General features: G+C 39.3%; 1 protein-coding gene across 1 annotated transcript in view; it reads left to right on the top strand.

Annotated features, from left to right (window-relative positions):
- plxdc2b (plexin domain containing 2b) overlaps positions 1–22,250 on the top strand; it is a 108,888-nt gene that overhangs the window by 31,561 nt on the left and 55,077 nt on the right. The window contains exon 2 of the mRNA XM_042399620.1: positions 18,894–19,117. Within this exon, the coding sequence (XP_042255554.1) occupies positions 18,894–19,117 (224 nt within the window). The remainder of the gene's footprint in view (positions 1–18,893; positions 19,118–22,250) is intronic.

Raw genomic sequence — 22,250 nt, 5'->3', positions numbered from 1 at the left:
AGACAGCAATTTAAATCAAAACGAGGAGAGTAATTCCCGAGGAAATCATTTCTCACTTATAGACGTTGCCCAAGGGAATTAAAAAGCGGAACTGTTTATTAGATTATTCAAGTCTGCTGAACATTTTTTTGCAGTCGCCTGTGTCATTTTAAGTGTCATTACAATTACTGCAAGTAACAAGTGCAAGGAGTAAAATAAATAAGAAATCTGATGAAAGGTGTACTTAATGAATACAATTAAACTTGCTCAGGATATTTTGACAAGTAAACCTTTGTGCTTTTCACTTCAGAAAATAAACAAAGCTGAGCTCACATGGAATATTTTCTCTGCTATCCGCATAATTAAAAATGTTCACAGGAGGTAAAGATGAAATCTTGTTAAGTCATTTGACAAAGCAAACATTTGCAAGTGTTCATTTCTGATTAAGTGGAAGTTTGAGAGTCTCTTGTGTGTCGGCGCGTCTTAACGAGATACGCTTTTCTACATGCACAATCCCCTCTGTAATGGGCTTTTTGGAGAGAATCAGCCATCTGTTCTGTGACATGCTGCTCTGTAGGTCTCATTCGGCACGGCAGAAACTCCCGGCGAGGCGAGAGGGTTGTGTTGCAAACAATATTTAATATTGATTTCCGACGAGTGGCTGAAGTCTCCACCGTTGAATTGGTTGAGGTGGAAGCAATTACAGACTCTGTGTGACTTAGATGTGGCTCACAGTTTGTCAACAGATATATGAAATAGGCTTGGTTTAGCAGCTATAGGCCTGGGGAATGGTCTTCTCTTTCTCTTTGTCTCTCTCCTTCTGCTCAGTATGTAGCAGGAGAAGAAAATCTGAAAATACATATATTTCTCTGTGTTTTTCAGTGGGATGCTGCCGCGGTTGATTTTCGATTTATTCAGTCTTCTTTGTTGCTGCTGGTTTGTGTGTGTGGGTACCTTGAGGCTGTAGGTGGGAGGATATGGGATTTAGCAAGTTTTTTTTAAAATATATGTTTTCCTCTATATTTTTGGGAGATTTTGCTCTGGAGAACGTATGAGTTATATGTTTACATCTGCTTACTTGGGAAATGGCCCAGATTTTGGAGAAAAACACGTGTAATGCATGTTTTTATTTAAAAGGTTCTGTATTTCTCACAAGTATTTAGGGCTTGAGCAAATTAACTTGATTATAAGGAATTTCTTAAGTGGATATAAGGGATGCCTTCAGCACTGGAAAATAGAAGGAGTTTGGAGTCTGACAACCACATTACGTGGTGTGGGTTGAATTTGTCATGATGGATTAGACGCTGTATTAATAAAGGAGGGTGCATCACTGACTAAACTTTTGAAGATTCATGTCAGCAGTTACACAAGAAAGTATAGGCTATTAGAAAAGTAAGTCCAACATAATGAATTTTTAATGTAATAGCAATATTGATATTTAAAGAGTAAAAAAAAACACATAATAGAAACCAGTATTTTTGAGATGGAAGCCTTAAATGTGGTTATTAAAGAGTTAGGACCATGTTATCGAACATTTTACAGTCAAAAAATAAATTCTAAATAGTTAAATTTACAGGAAAGTTAAAGTAGTATCAGTAATAACTTTAACAAACAAAAAAAAATACAACAAAAATATATAAATGTTAGATGCAGCCTATACAAGTCAAAACAAAATCAGAACTGAAGTGATTAGTCGATCAACAGAAGATTATTCAGCAACTAGTTTGATCAATTACTCCTATTGATCATTTTAAAAGCAAAAATGCCAAACATTTGATGGTTCCAGCAAGGAAAGATTTTACCAATTATCAATTAATCAAGAAAATAATTGGAAAAATAATTCAGAAAATAACTGTTGATTGAAGCCCTACTTAATACACTTTACCTCCTAAAGGAGCTGTTTTTTCCAACTATTACATTTGTCACCAGACTGAACTCTAATAAAAAAAAACAACTTTTTTTAAAACATATAATTTTTAATGATGAATGAACTGCTACTAGAACTGTATGTACCTGTCATTTTCAGATGTTAGCTGCTGGGGCTCATAATTCAACAAAGGTGTTGTGCCTGCATATTTTCAGTAGAATGTCTTTTTACAGATACAGATACAGATTGTTACTGATATATCTGTGATGTATTGCTTGGAAAACAAGTAAACTTACAACGATATGATTGTCCCAGGCTACTTCACACTTGTCCTCAGACAGCTGGACTCTCTTTTTCAACTGTGGGAAATAGCAGGTCCATTGGGCTAAGAGTTGGACCTGTCTGTGTGTGTTTACACAGCGCTTAACTTAGAGAACATTGGAGTGTGGAGAGGTTTGGCAGGGTGGAGGGGTGAGAGGCTCCGTGATGCTGATGGATTAGCAGGAAGGATGAGGACAGGCCCAAGGGCCCCGTCTGGCCTCGCCTGGAGCCCTCGGCCCAGAAGGAAAGTGGAAAAAAACCCATTTAATACACTCACACTCGCTCTCAGTCAATCAATCTCCACCTGTAGGATGACTCACACACATACACATAAACACCGAACGTCTCTCACTGTGCCGACACATACATATACGTACATACACACGCACTTAGAACAAACCTGTCCACACAACAGAGAATCAATCGTCAGAGAAAACACTGCTGCCTGGCACAGGGGTGCGATTTCTCTCACATGCATGCTGTTTGTCTCTGAGTCACCTCTCATATTGATTGCTTTTAGAGTGACAGAAATGTAGAGGTATTCAATTAGCCTAAAGCACCCGTGCTGATCACTGTGTTTAAAATGACAATAATTTAGCCCCGGAAATTGTTGTGGCAGTAGCTTCCGGATGTGTAGAGTTTTTCTCTATTTCTTTCTTGAGTTTTTTCTTTTTTTTAATAAAGCAGTGATTCATAAGCTGTAATTAGATTTGTTCAGTCCTGGAACCACAATTTGGTTTGGCAATGAATTGTGGTATGTGATGTGATGGAAACATGACATGAGTCTTATGCCAAATTTGGACTCCATAATATCAGCTTGATACACGACAGATGTTGGGAGTGAAAACGAGCATCAGGGGCTCATATTATCCAGTGTAGATGTGTGATAATGGAGGATAAATGGTGCAGCATCTGGGTCTCCAACCAAAAGACCAGTGTATTTGAATTTTTTGACAGCATATTCTGTGACGTTGGCTATAAGTGCACACACACACACAAAAAAAACCCATGATGGAGCGAAAGAGGTATTATGTTTAATTTTATTAAAGTGATCCTGTAACCATCTGACAAACAACATTGCATCACAAGCATTACACCAAATTCATGACACCTGTGTGTTCATCGTCACCTTTTGCACACATAGGTACAGTACGCTGCGCACCCAAACACTAGCTAAGTTTCCATCCAAATGTAGAGTAAATTTTAATTGACTTTCCAGAAAATTGTCAAAAGAAAATTCTCATTAATGCATGTTTACATCCACTCCCGTTATGCAAATATTAGGAGTCAGGTCATCAAGATCAACAGCTGGTGGTGCTCATTTTCCAGTCGTGGACCATTAAACCATTTCAGAGGAAAAGGGCCCAACAAGATAATGAAATTAAAAGAGTATCAGTCAAACTGAAATGATGAAAAACAACGTAGAAAACATGACGGAAATGTGACATTTATGTTTGTTTCGTGGACTAATTTGAGGAACATCACAGTCTCATTGGTCCGCACTGAACTCTCTTCTGCTGTTTTACTTCTCGTCAGTGGATATTTAAGTCACATGCTTCATATACGTCAAGTCTGTTGCACTTTATGCATTTTACTTTTATCGATTCACCAACTTTTCCACGTCAGCTAAGCTAAGCTAAGCTAAAAATGGTTCCGATTTTGTTTATACTCAGGGTTTTCACATACACAAATTGAAAATGTTAATAAAACCAGGTGGATGTAAAAAAGCACCTTCCTGCTCCAATTCTGTTCCAACCGAATGGTTCCAGGTTCACTTTCATTCAAAACTGTGTTTACATCCACAAATGTTGCTGTTGTTGGCGCTGTCAGGTGGAACAGTGAAGTCGGTCCCTGCACCTTTAAGATCACCTGTTAATGTCCTGCAAGTCATGAAAGATACATTGAGTTACCTTTACTGACCAGTGGGAATTATTTTTTACTGAGTGAATGAGGCGCTTAGTGTAAGCCTTTAATGTTGAGCGGCTGAAGATGGAGTCGGTGGACAGAGAACATTGCAAGTATCATGAAAGTTCAATAGGCTCCTTTTTCATGGAAGACATTTTAACACATCAAAGTAGAAAAGTACAAATGTAAATAATGACAGTATGAGTGAAAAATGCTTATGAGCAAAAGACAATATAAAAAGTGTTTTGATTATTTTGTTGCCAAAATGTCATAATCATGTTTTATTGACTTTTAAGTACTGTATTAAATCAAATGGCAATTTTTATTCTTATTGTGAAGCTGCCAAAACATCTGAGCTTTACAAGCATTATTTACAAATATTATTCATCCCAGGTGTGATAGCAGATGTGTATCTGGCCCAAAATATACTCTGTATACAAGACACACAAGTGAGTCAGTGAGTTCATGACCCCAAAACGATGGAGAGATCAAGTCTTGGAGGAAAATTGGAGAATGTTTTGAAGTAAATGGACAAAAAAAAGAAGGAGGGGGGGGATAACTGGCCAATTATGTGTCAAATGTTAGGCATGTAGGTGTTTTTCTAGCCACATAAACTCCCACTTAGCTGAATTGTGTGTGAACCCGGCGGATAAAGTCAAGGCTATTGTTTGTGATGTGGCGTATCTGAACAAAAGTGCAGGCTTTTGTCCTGCCTGCTCCTCTCTATTCACTGGTACAGATGTGACTATTTTCAATTTTCAGGTCTGTTAGCGCTAAGAGGACTGTGGGAACAGTGAAAGGCAGATTTTTGTGTTTTTGTGGAGAGATTCAAGGCAGAGAGAGAGAGATGCTGAGCATTTTTCTGTGCAAAGAGTCAAGCTGGTGACCTTAAGAATACAGTGACATTACCACAGGTAATGGTCTGCGCTGGAAGGAGGAGAAATAATCTGTTACAGGAGGTCCAGTGTCCAGTTATGCTTTGCCTGCCAGGCCCCGGCACTCTCACGGTGGAGCGATTCAAGGCCTCAGGGCTCCTTAGCCGCTCTGCTCATTTGCAAAGTTGAAAAGTGGAATGAGAGCCAACAGCAGCGCTTCATAGTCCTGCAGTCAATCGCTCAATCTCCTGAAATATGAGACAGACACTGCGCCTGACTGGAATCCTGAATTCCTAACCGCCTGTGTCAGTCAGGAAGCTCACTTGAAAACCTCTTTTTGTAATCCTGCTGTCTCCTGACTGCCTGCAGCTCTGTTTGTCTTTTTGCCAAAGCATTTTTTGTATACACTTCCTGTACTGACCAACGGCGGAGCCAAGACAACCACCAATTACATAAAGAAAGCCGCGGCGGTGACAGCAGACTCCATGTTGGTTTACTCCAGCACTTTAAACCCTGTGTTTTGGGGTTTGATACTGTGTGCTCAAGTATGTTACTGGGTGCTTTGTGGCTCAGCCTGCTTGGATTTTGTGTCCAGTGTGTTTAGATGTTTTGAGCAGAAAGGAAATTAGCAATTTTCTACAAAGCCTGCTTAAAAAGCAATCGTGTTCTTCAAGGTTAAAGCCTTGATTAAAAATCACTGGACCTGAAGCCAGACACTTTCTACCTCCTAACTCTCTTTCAGACTCTTAACCTCCTTCCTCCCTCACACGCAGTCCTGACACCTGTCCCCTTCATAGATGCCATGTTTCCCCGGGCACAGCGAACGCAACATTAGTCTCCTTCTTCCTTTATTTATAGCCCCATTTTCACACCTGCCTCTTTTCAAATTTGGGGTGACATACAAGAGTGGGTGTTTGCCACGCATAGTCTAAGTTAACCTTAGAGGTTAGAGATTATTTTGTTCTTTGTCTCCTGATCCTTCAGTTGCCAGGAACCATCATTCTGATTAAGTTTGTTGTGCTGGGTATGACAAGCATATCAGCGAAACAGGGTTAAAGTACAGTAAAGTCTTGTTTACTCCTGAAGCAGTTTGGCTCAAATTCTGAAATGTGCTTCTTGCTTCATTTCTTATCAAAATCCAGTTTGCAATGTAATATCTACACCGGGTTTACTCAAATACAAGTCTTAGAGGCCCACTTAATACATTTCCACCGCATCTAAGGTCCAGTAAAGCTGCATATTGATGATATTTTAGTACAAAAACTCCTGAAGTCTGTACATGAACAGCATTTCTGTATTAATGGAAGATGTGACACCTTGGTTGTCTAACCATGACGGGCTTGAGCATAAAAGATATGATGGCCCGGCAGAGACACTGGTGTTAGTGTTCGTTATTGAAGTCTATAATTATTCTTCTGAAGTCTTGATATCACGACTTCAATTGGTTGAGTTTTTTGGTTTTTATTCTCCATTTTTGGGGTAGTTTTGTTCAAAACAGGCATGCTTGGTGTCGCAATGGCATTTTGGGTTCCCGCTCTTCATTGCAGATCAAGCACAATGGAGTCGTACTTCCTCAGGCAAAATAAGCTCATATTTCCCAGTCCAGTCATCCTTAAATGTTTTCCACTGTCGACCTTTCATTTTCTTGTATCAGCTAGTTTTGAAGAAGTCATTGTACTTTATCAACCAGGGCACCTACGCTCTACGACAACCTTCGTAACTGTGGTGACTAGTGGGCGGTTAAAAGATGACATCGTGATAGTGATTTGGCACTCAAGGTCAGGTTGTGGTTAATTTTTTTTCCCAGGCATCCGGATTACATTGTTATTCAGTCCAGATAATATAATAATATAATGTCATATCCTCAGCAAACAAGTTATTATATTTCAGAAACAGCCACTTGTGTTTCTATCTTGAGTCCTGATCTGAACCTCAGGGGAGGTTTGTGGTGCAGTGCTTTCAGTTGGAAAGATGTGGCTAATTGTTGGCAAAACAGAGCATTCATAACAGGCAGGAAGCTTATGTGTCCCTGCCTCTCTCTGGAGGGAAAGTCTCAATACATTTTGTAAGGAAAATTAAGTTATTATCGAATTTTCAGCGAGAAGAATAGTGTTTTGTTCATGCGCTCTAACTTGTCTCACGCGCTGATTGCCTGAGATTTGGATGTATCTCACATTTAATCTTATTTATATTCTCCCTTTTTATTACACTGCTTATCACTTAATGAGCACTGTTTGAAACTGGATCTTTTGAGGTTTTGACTGTGCATATGCTGCCTCTCTGTCTACCTGTGTTTAACTTTCTCCCGCAGTCAGCTTTTCCCGCTTTATGTGTTTAGTTAATGACAGGCTGCGTTTTTAAGAGGGGATGTGTAAAACTTTTTTTTTTTTTTTTTTTTTTTTAAAAAGCAGGCTTCAGCAGGTCAGAAAAGCGCACTTTGCTCTGCATAATAATTTTAGACTTTTGCATGTCTGGAATTTGACTCTTTTATGTGCACATGCGTCTCTTTACCCCAGGCAGATTGTGCATTTTAATTAAATTAATATGAAAATGAAGCATGTATTAGCTGCACAGTATATAAACCATAATCTATTCAAACAGCAAGAATAGAGATAAGAAAATAGAGGCTTGTTTAACCAACTCTGAAAGGAGTCATGTCTCGTCCGTCAGAGGATCAAACCACAGCAGCCATCTCCCATTAAACCCAGTTTATTAACTCATCAGTCAAATTGAACGTTTGAGCTTATCTGTCACTGTCTCTTCATTTTAACATCAGCCACGGCTGATAACACTCTGTGAGGGTTTTCCGTGGTACTCTTTCTCTTGCTCTGAAATGATCCTGCAAATAAAGTGAAAAAGTAAACCTGTCTGCTTATTGGTGGGTCAAATGTCATTTCCAAGCACCAACTTGCTCATCAGACTTTAAGTGACAAGGACGATTGTAGATTTTTTAATTTATTATATTTTGGTTGTGCAAAACACTGATTCTTTTTAGTGCTGATTAATTAATTAGTTGATAGCATTAGTTAGCAGAAAATTAACTGATTTTGATAACTGATATCGGTTTTTATCAAGCATTTATTCATTCTCTGTTTGATGCTTTTCTCTGCTTCATGCTTTATTTTATATTATGTTTTTACATTTAATATATTTGTCAGACAAACTGATAAATAGGTTTGAGGAAAATATAATGAATCGATTATCTCATGTATTCAGCAGTTCAGCCTTAATTCAGTCACAGTTTTACACACTTTTTTGTTCTCATTTTGTTTCTAAACATCCCACAGCAACAGTGAATCTTTCCTGAGTACACCCAGCTGACTGAAAATGCAACCATTGTTCCTTCGACTTCTCAGTCTTTCACTTTTTTACCTCGTCATGTGAACCCAGGCAGCGTGTTTATTTCAGGAGATTAATATTAGTCTTTGAAAAACCAGGCATGTGATCTGATCATAGTTCTTGCAGAAATGTTTTAAAGGTCAGTTCACTGCAATCACAGTCTCGGACAGTGTTTATGGAAACGCACATTACAGTTGAATGTACCGTGAATATCATATTTAAATGTTCTGATTACCACAAACAAAAATCATGCCTATTGTATTGTGGTGCTGGCAGCAACGATTATCTCAAAATCTGGATAAATAGATCAATTTCCAGATATTGTACCACCAGGGAAAAGTGAGAGATGATGATGTTATTTTGTAGTTTGGGTGAACTGAACCTGAAAGGAAAGGTCATCATTGTTATTTTTTAATTATACGTCTTTAAAGATGTGATGCTTAAGTTTTGCTGAAACCTTCATTGTTCCCTGCAGGCTCCTAAAAGTGTGTAAGTGTGTGAGAAAAAGATTTAGTGCTTCTCCCGATAAATGTTCCCAATGAATCATTGCTAATGAAGACAATAAGACGCGCTGAATGGAGGAAAAATTGCAATGTTCTCTCTCGTGATCTGCAGCAATACTGTTGATCACATTGTCTGTTCCTTATGTAAGAATTTGCTGAGCGCCGTTCTAACAACAAGACCTTTCATCACACAGATTCTCTGAGCTGTGATTGAGTTTTTTCCTGTTATTTTTAAGCTAAAATGAGCACAGTTCGGTGATAGTTACATCAACTTAATCCATGTTGACCCTGGTGAGTTGATCTGCACAGAGTCAGCACTCCTACAAACCCTGAGAGAGAAGATCCTCCAGAGTACTTGGCAGGGTCTGCTGGTACACTGATAAAGCAGCTTTCAGTTGGCACTAAATTAAACATTCTGACACCCAAAGATAGAAAGGCTAAGAAACCAGTGAGGGATGTTTCTTTTTATCCATTTTCTGCTGAAATTATGCACACCACACACACACACTAGCATGCACAAATGCAATGAAACATCCCTCCTCCTCCTCTTCATCTACTTGCCAGTCATGTGTGGCACTTTCCTGTCACTGACTCAGGTGGGAGCCGAGAGAAAAAGTGGAGGGGGGGATAAGCAGAAACTGAATGAAAGACGGGGTGCAGACAGCACCTTCATTCTGTGGTTTTATGACCTCCTAAACGTCCTTGAAAAGGTTTTAGGTGGAACCAAATTACAGTCCCTCTGGTGTTTGTGAATCGGAGGTGTTGACAGGCCAACAAGGCTGCTTGACAGAGTCAGGATGAAGGTATGCGGGGGCTTTCACAGAACTGAAAGAAAAGTACAGGGGAGAGATTTCCTTTCAGACAAAAGCCGAGGAACAGTCTCACACTGAAGAGAAGCCCTGGGGGGTTTATTTTAGGTGTCCCTCAGGGGTCTGCCCTCAGCGCCCTCTCAAACGCTTGACAAAAGACCATGAGTTCCCCCTGGATAATAAGAGATTCGGCTGTCCCTGAATCAGTGAGGTGCTGTACACAAGGGAAATGTAGGTGCATGTGCTCCTTTAAAGGGTGACTCATCATGGCCGTTCACAGAGGGACACGCTGGGAAAAGAGCAGCCATTTGTTCAAGGCCCCTATGTTGTGGTCATGGTGTGTTTTAAAGCATCTGCTGTGTGCCAGCTTTCCACCGTTTATTAAGAAACTGACAAAGATCTTTTTTAAAGGATGAAAATAGATGTTCATGCTTTAGGGGAACGGTATGTGTAGGTGCCTCTTGGATTAGAGTATATAACTGCTGTTGACAGGAAGTTTTGCCGGGCTTTCTTTTGTACGTATGGATGTGACTAATGACCATTAAGTGTCAGGAAGTGTTAGTGGTATCGTGAGAATTAGACAGTGAGTGAACTGTTGGCCAGGAGAGAGGCTGCCGACTGAGATGATGTGCACAAAAACAGACTTTGATTTAAAGTGAAAAATCAGTGTTTTTGACAGCTATGGAGCAATTTTGATGTTTACGTTTGTATCTCTACCTTTTGATCAACAGTTGGTGGTGGCAAATCCCCTGCAGCCCAAATAGCGTTTTCCCTATGGACCACTGACACCCAAGAGGCGTGTCTGTAAAACTGACATGACACCTCGAACTCAATCAATTATTACTCTTTTATAGACTCATATATTTGTAAAACTCTTCTCCAGCCTGGAAAATTGATTTTATAATCTGCAATATCATCCCGGTGTAAAGTCTATGGGCCGAGCTGCATATTCAGTGGGCGGCACAACGCGGAGGCAAACCCAGAAGCTTGAAACTATAAGCCAGACAAGCAATTTTCATTTGACTGAATCTGGTATCCAATTCTTATTATACATCAATGGTTTTGAAATATTCCACAACTTCACTTCGCAAATATTTTACAACCTTTATTTAAAGAGACAGAAAAGTGTCGCTCGACACTTTCCTTTCATGTCGCGGACATGTTTCATCACGCAATGTGATTGGTTAACGTTACTAATGTCACCATGGAGTTTTTAGTTTTCACTGAACTTCCTTGTTGATATGTTGGTCTGTAACTTTAGATAACTTGTAATGTCCTTGTTTAATTAGTTAAATTAATTTAGCTAGCTTGCCGAAGCATAAATTGAAAACATCAAGCGACACTTATGAAAAGTGTGAAGCATAAATCAGTCTTTATGCCTCTTGTTATCAAATGCTGGTACAAAAAGAGCCATTTGAAACCAGTGAGAAGAGCTCAGACAAAACACAAATATGGAAATGTCTCATGTAACTTGGGCAGATAATAGTGTGTTTATGTAGGAACTCATCGAATATATAATGAAGCTGATTAAGAAAAAAGATTTCAGGGCTTTTTATCTTAAAAAATCTAAAAGGAAAAGCAAGTTTACTTGTATAAAAAAGCTGTAAGACAATATAAAAACACATTATAAAGGACACAGAGTAAATCAGATTTTAAAAGAGTAAAATAGAAAATAAGTTTTAAAAACAAATGGCTATAATAGATTAAGTGACATTAAACAGGATAATGAAAATTACAGTGCAATTACAGTGCAGTGCAAGATATGAATACATAATCCCCCAAATTTAATTTAATAAAATGCTGTGGCAAACAGAAAACATTTAAGCCTCAGTTTAAAACAACTGAGAGTTGGAGCAGACTTCCAGTTTTCTGGGAGATTATGTGGTGCATAAAAATTGAATGCTGCTTCTCCATGGTTAGTTTTGGACAGAAAGTAGACCTGTTCCAGATGATTTGGGAGGTCTGGACGGTGAAATGTAGGATTTTAAAATAAATTATTTAACAGACAAGAAGCCAGTGCAAAGATCTGACAACTGAACCGATGTGGTGCATTTTCCTGGTCTTATTGACAACTCTAGCTGCAGCTTTCTGACTCTAAAGGCATCATTACAGTTGTCAGGCTGTACCACAAGTTTTTCCAAGCCTTGCTGAGACTTAAAGAAGTCCTTTAATTTTTAAAAAATACTCTTAATATGATAGTTGCCGATTTTGTCTTAATGCGGATGTTATAATTTAGATCTGAGTCCATAACTACACCAAGTTTTCTGGCTTGGTCTGTGGTCTTTTAACGTAGTGATTTAGCACTAAATTAATTGTTCTTTGGCTTCAGAAACAATTAGCCGCAAATTGCGAATCACTCATCCTTAATACGCTGTACTGTTTCTTCTGCTCAGTTAAATTCCCCCAATGCACATCAACATCCACCTCTACGAGCAGATTGGTCCCTTTGCTTCGTGCTTTCTCTCTTTGTGGCCAGTATGAACAGATGCAATGACTACAGCAAAAAAAAAAACTGTATTCCTATTTTATATATTTTTTAAAAAAAACATCACTGATATAAACATGATGCGATTGCTCCTTTAATACAGTAGTTTTATATTTTATAATATAGATTGTTGACACTGCTGAACACATCTGGCATACGAATACTTAAAAAAACATTGACTGTATACAACCCAGTATCACGGCAGTTTTTGAAATAGTCATGAAATTTGTGTACATGGACACAAATTTTCAGCATGACTTTCAAGCTAATGTATTTCATTTGGAAGTATCTTTCACGCCAGCAATACATATTTTAGGTTTAGGCACAAAAACCACTTGGTTAGGGTTAGGGAAGGATCATGGTTTGGGTTAAAATGGACACTTGAAATATGGTGTGGGTTAAAGTTACCACTTCCTTAAAGTTAGGCAACCTTCGTCATCGTGACAACAGTAAACACCACAACCACTTATGGTTTTTAAAAACTGTCCCAACTCACAGTAGGAAACATGACACTTGCAGTTGGAAGTGGGAGCGAACAGTGGTCTCCTGCAGTGAAGTCCACTAAGTCCACTTTTTGCAAGTCTGGATCTAACTCGCCACCACCGAATATGGAAATTTGTCACCTTTATATAGACATCATCTGAACCAGGCCACTCCACAGGCTCTTTAAAAGTCATGCTGAGTATCACGAAAAAAATGGAAAATTGGTGTCCATGTACACATTAAAATTCATGACTATTTCACGGACTGCTGTGATACTGGGGTGCTATATAGCAGCTTACATATTATATTTTCTTGGAATTGACATTAAAAGGCCTTTACCTTTGCTTTCTGAAGAAACCACCAACTCTCAATTTGTTGGTTCGCAGTTAAGGTGCCATACATGTGACTGAGGGCTCCTGCAAAGTCATCTGTATATTGTAATCTTAATGCACAGTGAGTAACTGCCACAGGCCACAGTGGTGTGTGAAGGTGGGCTGGAAGTTGTCCAAACTCTGATACATGCTGCATATAATGCTGTGCAGTGATCCCTGGATTCTTAATAGTGCTGCCACTCTTGAGCCACATAACTTCAAAAATCCATCGATGCAGCAACTAACGGCAATACCAAAGGGTTTCAGTTTATTATACCCATCAGCATGCCAACTTGGTTTTCGTCCCGCTGTGAAGTATCCTCTTCAGACAAACCTGCGCCTAGAGTGAAGATGTACTCCAGATGGATCCAGTCTGGCAATTGTACGCCTTACATCATCTCTTTTAACTGTCAGGAGATACTTTAGTTGCAATGTCTGCCACACAGCTCTGTAACCTAACAGCTGACCTGAACCTCTCAGTTAATGTGCAACAGTGCCAATGGGAGTATAGTCTGTCTTCCTAGTCAGGCCTGCTTTCTTTAGCCTCCTCTTTAAGATGCTCAGACTCAGAAGAATGTTGCGCTTTTGTCCAAGAAAATCAAGGATCACCTCATATGTGTTGCCCTCTGAGACATATTTATGGATGAGGCCTGCCTCTGTGACTTCATCTGATATTGATCCTGGGCCTGAAGGGGAAAGAGAACAGGGTCATTAGGAATCCACAGAGAAATCTAATGAAAAAAAAAAACATAAAAATGTATCAATGGTAACAAAGAAAACAACTGGCAAACCGTTTGATGCATAAAAGTTTAAGTACAGTATTTAATCTGTTCAATGTGCCAGGCACGAAGAACAAAAAGAAAAACTTGGACTTGGTTTAAGATTACAACTTTAACACTCAGGCAGCATCAAGAGGTCTATGTTGATGTGACTTTTTTCTTTTTAAAAAAAGGCAAAAGGGATGTTTCTATCACAACCAAAAAATTGTGAATACAAAACAGGTTGTTGCTTCTATAACTGGTAAGGATAAAACATATATTCATTTAGAGGTACCTTACAAAAATATAATTTATATATTATAACATATGCATGAACCAGCCAATGAATTTCTCAGAAGTCAAACCAGGTGCATGAAGGACAAGATCATGACTACCAAGCTTTTACCAAACATATATATAACAAACATGCATGTTTAATTCTGTATATCATGTACTGTCACCTGGTTCGACTTGTTGATGTATTTGTGCTCAGTCACATCTATATATAATTATCAAGTTATTTTCTAGGCTACCTCTAGATGACATTGTCTTCAATATGACTTTCCTTACCAATGATGTAAGCATCCCACTGTTGTTTTGTATTCAAGAACATTTGGTTATGCATGACTCATGTCACTTCACTTTCCTTATTTTTATGGACATGTCAGCATAAACCACTTTATGCTGCATGACGAACAGCAGCAAGCTTAAAACTCTGCCAGTCCGAGCATTTCTTGTGGTTTTGGTGCCTTTTAGTGCCCGTATTTGTGCAGACACGCATCAAATGGCTCTTTGTGTCATTAGGAAAACAGCAACCTACGTGCATGCTTTTGTCTATATTCATTTCAAGTTGTGTATATGCGCTAATAAGAATGATGAAGGCGTAATTAGTCTGCCCTGATCAGAGCAACAAAGCTAACAGAGGAGTCTGGGAGCTGTCAATCGAACACAGTTTGTACGTGCCTCGCAGTCCTGAGAGGAGGTCTAATAAGACAAAGTAATTACAATCATCTCTGTGGGTTTACCCAAGGTGTGCAGAACCTTTTAACAATTCAAAAGGTTAGAAAAAGGTAACTCACCAGACCGAGCACTCTACCAGTTGATATCTACAATAAGCACAACCCTCAACAGGTGAGGGAGCACACGATTGGCCAACTCTGCTACAGCATTTCACCCGATTTTTATCAGTAGTTCTACAATATATGTTAAAATTGGCATTACTGACACTAGTAAGTGTACATCATTCATTAACACGGTACCACATCTTGCAAAAGTAAGACATTTAAACTCAAGCACTGGTGAAATACTTGACTTTTAGGGAAGAGCTTACCATCTTCATGAAAAGGTGCCAAAAATTGAATGTTGCCACCACAGGAGCCACAAAAACATCCAATACATCCAGCCAGTTCGATTCCACAATATGGACAATACATTACCTGGGGAAAAGGAACAATGTGGATGCATATTAACATATGGCCTTAGCATACAAATGCCTGTGATATAGACCTTGTTCACCAGCAGACATTTTGACTTGTCGTGGCAGGAAAAACACAGGTATAAAGGAAGCCCTTATGATTAACCTTAGATAACAGCTTGTATCACACAAAAGTTTTAACTTACACACTTTAATTCACTGTGCAATGGAAATCTAGTCCAGCAATCAAAAGAAAAAATCATGGGGAAGATATTTTATTTTATGCCTAGATTAAACCCCGAAACCTTCATAGCTCCATGGGCAAAGTTATCTAACCAGTGTTAGTATCCTCCAACTGGGGAGTAGTTACTTTAAAGATTGCCAGCTAAGTTTCCTTATACTAACTGATTAAATTAAATTAAAATGATAGGTTTCATTTTAGTCACGTCAGCAAAACATACTGGTAGCTTAACTAGCTTGTCCCCTAATACGGGGTCTGAAAGTAACTATTAACGCTACAGCGAGCTAACATAATGTGTTTCACAGTTAATTGTGTGTATTTTGGCAGACTAATAATAAGCAAAAGGCAAACACCAGTTTAACAGCAGATATCTGATGCAATCATATCTGAATCATATGATCACAATGTTAAAATAAACCAAAAACACATTTTAGCTCATTTTCCAACACTGACAGATGGCCAACTTCAGTAACGACATGAGTCACAAACCGTGGCAACAACAAGTATGTCCAGACGTGTTCATCACTTTTAAGTGTCCTCTGGAAAACACTTCCATTATCCTTTGGTTTAATTGCAGTGTGATTCTGTAATGTGTTGTGTTGTCTGTAATGTGCAGCACGTTTTCTAAATGCTGCACGTGTTGTCAAATTGATGAAGATGTTTTCTTAATATGCTCGCGTTTTGTCTGTTTGCACGTGTTTTCATAAGTTGTGGTGCGTTGAACTCTCGGGTCCACTGTACTGCTTTGCCGATGCTCATTATAAAGAGAATCTCTCAGCTTCCACTTTGGGTGAATTAGCATCTCAAGCCCCTCCACTTGCTCTCGCTGCCTCTCTCCTCCCCTCCTGAGAACCACTGGTCAGGGGCCCAGAGAGAGGAGGAGAGAGGAGAACGACAAGGAGAACGAAATGTGAGTGTGAGAGAAAAGAGACAGAGAGAGGAAAGGAGTGGAAAATGCACAGTGCTAGTTAAACCCAATGACCTCTGTCTCATAAAAAAGAGGCAGCATAGAGTAATAGCAGAGGAATCAGCAGTGTTTTCTGTCCTAGAGCCAAAACAATTTGCATAGATGCAGCAGCGTGCAAGCACTTTGTAAACTTTTGTGTTTGGATGAGTGCTATGAAAATGAAGTTTATTACTAATTGTCTTTAACCACTTAATCCTAGTGGGGTCATGGGGAGCAGGAGCTTATCCAAGCATGTCGATCTTTAGCCTGAAGGCGGAGAAACAAGTGTGAAGTGCATTACAGGACTAACAGATAAACTATCTCTACCTTCTCTCAGTCATACCTTGAGACGATTTTGCATCCCTAATCCTATTAATCCATATGATTTGGAGAAACTCATGTAGGCAAGTGGGGAAAATGCTCTCTTTAAGTTTATCAGTTTATTATTTGTGATATGTTACAAACCCTGAGAGAGACAGATTGCAATACATGTTTGACACTGAATCCTCAAGTGCTACTGAGTGTACTGAATCATGAGTGTCACTGAAGGCCATTAGTGACTGAAATCACAACCCTGTCTCCAAGAAGTTACGCTCATACACGACTAAATTGCCGCAGCAAATATGTTTTGCCAGAATTTTCTCTCAACATAATGACAAAATGTTGTTAATTGACGTATTTGGCAAGTTGATACTGACTGAATTAGTGAAACGACTTAAGTGTGATACATAAATGTAGTGCTTAATTGTTTTGAAAAAACATTACATGTAATCATAATCCAGACAGTGATTAGGTAAATGGAATAACAATTAAGTCATATAAACATAATTTCTAGGAGACAGGGTTGGAAAGCACCATTGTCAGGTCAGCCATGATATACAGTCTGTTACTGCCCAGTTAAAATCTTTCTGAATAGACAATAAAGTCCACAAGTGTGTTGCAGGAAGAGCTGCTAACCTTGTAAACGGTTCCTTTATTGTCCTAGTTTTGTGCTGAACTGAAAGAAAAAGCTTCTGCTGACACTAATCTGACATTTTTTTAACTCAACAATGAAGCTTTTCAAGAAGAAAATAATCTTTAAATGCTGGTCTTGCGTTTTATTATAAATAAAGATAAACAAAGCCTTTGGGAGACGACGAGTGCCTGCTCAGACATGGCTGACCTTTTGTCATCTTTAATCCTTTGTGTTCGCTAATTACATTTTCTTTATGTTTTCCTCTGTCAGACAACTTATAGATAATGAAATATTGATTTGGCAGCATCAGGATTACTGTCTGCATGGTTAACAGGAAGCATTTATGACCCGCGACCATAAACCCTTTTTTATGCTCGTTCTGTTGTCTGACAGCAGAAACAGAAAAATATGTGAATGAGAAAAACTCAATTGTGAGACTGGCTGCATTAAAACACAGACTCTGAAATCATATTGTTGTCATATTGTTTGTGTTGTTAGGATTCAGTCCAAGGCAATGCCATAAGATTATTATGGTGATATGATTTCTCACTGATGTGTGTTTGAAAGGTGATGCAGCTAAAAAAAAGGACTTATATTATCAGTGACTGTGCTCGAACTGAACAGAACAAAATGATTCATCTCCGCAAGATGATTCAAAATTTCCACCCCTAGATTGAAAAAGGTCTTGCGAACAGAACATGTGATATTTTAGTTTTTTCTTCCTTCTTTCTTCCATCATGACGCAGCACATTCCACCTCTGATCCAGCAGTCTCAGACTCAGCTAATCAAGTCAATGTTTACGATTATTTTCACCATTTTATATCATCTGCTGATTATTTTCTCAGTCAATCACGATCACAGTATCTCAGAATTCAAAGTGACATCTTCAAATTGCTTTTTTTTTTCATCCAAAAACCAATTCAGTTTACTTAAATGTAAGGCAAGGAAAAGCAGCAAAATCTTATGTTTAAGTAGATGGAACTGACAAATGTTTGCTTGGAAAAAATGACTTAAACGTTTCATTTTCTGACGATCGACCAATCAATAAATCGACTTATCATTTCAGCTCCAGTGTTTACATTAACAGTCTCCTATTCGTCACCTGTCACCTGGGTCTCATTTCGGACTCATTTCGGATAGGGATGGTTGGGTATGATTGTGGCCCACTGGTCTGTGTGATCGCTGCTGAGTCACTCCTAATGTGCATCTGTTTCAGGCGGAGGTAGATTTCTCCCCAAAGCAATGAGAAAAGTCTGCAGAGACAGTGAGTTATGAGGGAGCGGCACAAGCTTAATGGCTCGAACAGTCCGCGCCTCTGTGATTTAATATCGCCTTAATGAAAGTAAAAAATATTATTGTCCCATGTAATTATTTGGCTTGTACAACCCACTAATTTGCAATACGCAGCAACAGATTTTCTTTCTAGTCTGACTAACACGACGCTCAATAGTTGGAAAATTATATTGAGTATTGCAGCAATTAAAGTATATTTGCGGTGACCTAGTGTAAACGTGCTGACATAAAAAAGTCAAATTACTACTTTAAGGTGTTTTGGCTGCAGGCTATGCCACTCCAATGTTTTCTTTTATCCTTTACCAGTGGTGTTTTTGTTAACCACACTTTCCTTTCCTGTCTCCTCAGGGGCCTCGTACTCATACGTGCAGGGACAGGCAGGAGATGAGGATGTGGCAGTGGACGTGAAGCTGTACAGTCACCGGTGGAGGAGATGGCTTCCCCCAAAGCCTCGTAACATGGACAGTAACAGGGCCAGTCAGGAGCAGGAACAGGAGCCAGAGCAGGAGGAGCCCGAGGGCTTCCCGGGCCTGCTGTCTGCAGAGGAAACGGACAACAGCTCCCAGATAGAGGTAGGGGGATGATTCACAACATGGCTGCACATTCAAGCAGAGATAAATGTATGTTTTATGTTGCCAAAATCAGCATTTTGTGGGTTGAAAAGGTGTAACAGTTCTAGTGGTCCTGAATATGCCCCTGTACACAAACATTCAAGTGGTTCTCCACTGATTTTACCCATGAAGACCAGTTTACTCATCACCAGGAGTTAGAGCTGCAACCATTAATTGATTAATCGTCATTTTTTTAAGACAAAAAAGCCCAAATTTTCTGGTTCCAGTTTCTTAAATGTGAATATTATCGTTAGTTGCAGCCCTACCTGTAAAAACAGTTGTATAAAGCTCGGCAGACACTGTGTTTTTATCAGGCTTGTACTTTGTGTTAACTCACACTATACATTTTAATCGGCCAGAACCTGCGACTTCTATCCTCAGGCTGTATGGATCAACGACGTTGCAGTTGCACGGAAACCTCTGGTCTGTTTTTAATAAAGTTTTTTTCAGACATGACAACTGTGTCCTCAACAATGTTGACAAGAGAGAAATGTACCATTACTTTGTGCAATTCTACTCTTTGAACGGAAAGTAAGAAGAAAAAAAGAAAAATATGAAGCCACAGATGTAGACAATATGGTGTCTGCTCTGCTATGAAGTTCAGTTTAATATCACAGCTGTCTCAGTCAGTACAGTTTTAGCCACAACATGTAAAATACTACTCCAGTAAATCCATTCATGTGGGAAATCGGACCGAGGAACTGCTTACACTGTGCAAGACAGCCTACCAAAATTTCATGACATGCCAGAAATCCAACTGATCGTCCGAGAGCCAGATTGTTGATCGTTTGGGCGTCGTGATGGCAAACAATCTGGCAGAAATTTGGCCCAATTGTAAAATTAGTCGACCAGTGAAAATGCCCGGCTTAATGAGTCCTGTGGTTCTGGAGGAAGCTCTGTAAAGTCTAATTAGATAACAGATTCTTTTCACTTGACAAAACAATCAAGGTCCATTTAGTAGCTGTCCTGGAGCTTTAGATAATATCACATGATCCTTATCAGCAGATGGAGTTTGACCAGTTGTCATGGAAACTGTAAATACCATGACAATACTTCTTGCCTGTTTGTTTGAAAGTTGAGTTTAAAAGTTCATTCTTTACCTGGGGTTTACCTCGCGTAATACATTATTAGAAAGACATGAATGCAAAGTGCACTGAAAGAAGTGAGTTTTATTCATAATATGTAAATGTTGTTTTATAATATGCTGTATATGTTTATTTGCAAAGTGTAATAATTGTGTTTAATAATCACAATCATTTCGCGGGATTGCAGTTTTTTTCATCATCATCCCTCAGCCCTACAGTAATTGAACCCGGCATTATTGTGACCGAGTTCAGATCAGTGCAGCACACGATGAACCTTCCTGTCTAGTAAAGAAACCAGCTAATATAAAGAGAATGAATCAATAAAGTCCGCTGTTGAACTGTATCTAAAAATACTCTTTGGTTACTTCCCTGGAGCAATTATAAATCTCCCTAGAAGAGTGGATCTTTGATAATGAAAAAGAAGACTAGGAGGGGCCTTCATGGATTAATATTTTATATCAAATTAAGCTGAGCCCTCAGGTGTTCACCTATCTGCTGCATGGAATTGAATCCTTTTAAACTTGACCCCAGAGAGACCAGAACAGGAAATTAACCCAGCCTCCTACAGTTGGAAGGGGTTGGTGGATCTGCTGGAGATTAATGGCCAGGGTTCAGCTTGTGTTTGTGTCTATGTAAATGAAAGGCATCGCCCGTGTCCTGTGTTATTGCGCCTTGGCCGGCGCGCAGCACCGAGGCGTTCAGTCATAATGATGGCGGCCGCCTGGGCTTAGACAGCTCGTTAAGTTTTCCTGCGGCTTCTAATCATCTCAGGTTCATAGCCCCTTGTCTCTCAGCGAGGAGGGAAGGAGCTTTGATCGTCAGCTGTAAACACACACGCACACACACATATATGTACACGCAAACACTTAAACCTTTACACTCGCATATATACTGCATGTACACAACAGTAAACACGCATGTTCACAGAGAAATGCATGAGCACACCACTTCAGATGCCAAAGTCCACACACTCACACAAACACGTCCTTCGTTTTTTTTGTTTTTTTTGCCCTCTGAGGCTCATTTGTTGTTGCCAAATGGAAAAGCAGCCCACAGCACAAACAACCTGTCATTCTTCCTGTCGTTACCCAACACACACACACATACACACACACATACCCTCACCTGCCACCAACACTTTGTTGACATGAGAAAAGCCTTCATATTCAGAGGGCAGAAGCAGTAGACGCTGAGCTGAAATCCTCCAGCCTGCAGTGAGCTGAATGGATTTAAAGTCTATCTCCTCTCTGCACTGAAGGAGCTTCAACTGGTTAGAAAACAACTCAGAGGAAGGAACTGTATGTCCGCTTAAAGACAAAATCTACTTTTACAGAGCCATATATCATCAATCTAAAATGGTCAACACATTCCAAGAGTCATTTTCTGTCATAATTTACTTTTTATTGGCACACCTCCCTTCCATCAACATGTTTGTCTGCGTCAGTTAGTGATTTGCAACCAAATTTCCTGTCCAGAAAAAATGAAGAATTGCAGCCCTTAAACACAGGTTGTCTTGTGCTGTTAGTCTGTTGAGGCTACTTCCTGTTGATGAACTGGTCTCTGCTTCTCTTAAGATAGATTTTTTTTTGATTGATTGATTTGTTGATTTGGTTTCAAAATAGTGAGTCCAGGAAGAAATACTTTCTTTTTGGAGAATTAGATGAGAAGATGGAAACCACTCTCAATCAATCAATCAATAAGTTTAATTTATATATATAGCGCCAAACCACAACAAAAGTCATCTCAGGGCACTTTTCACATAGAGCAGGTCTAGACCGTACTCTTTAATTTACAGAGACTCAACAATTCCTCCACGAGCGAGCACTTTCACCCTCATGTCTGTGCGTTAAGTATGAAGCTGTACCCTGGAGCCAGTTAGCGTAGCTTAGCATAAAGACTTGAAACAGGAGAAAACAGCTAGCCCACACGGCAGACGTCAGAGCTACTACAAGTCTTCAAATCTTATTAACATGTGTGGGCAGTAATTTCAAAGATGAGCACCAGCACAC

The sequence above is a fragment of the Thunnus maccoyii genome, chromosome 21 (genome assembly GCF_910596095.1).
Source record: "Thunnus maccoyii chromosome 21, fThuMac1.1, whole genome shotgun sequence".
Lineage (NCBI taxonomy): Eukaryota > Metazoa > Chordata > Actinopteri > Scombriformes > Scombridae > Thunnus > Thunnus maccoyii.
Note: the sequence above shows the minus strand (reverse complement) of the source record. Positions and strands in the feature narration are given on the sequence as shown.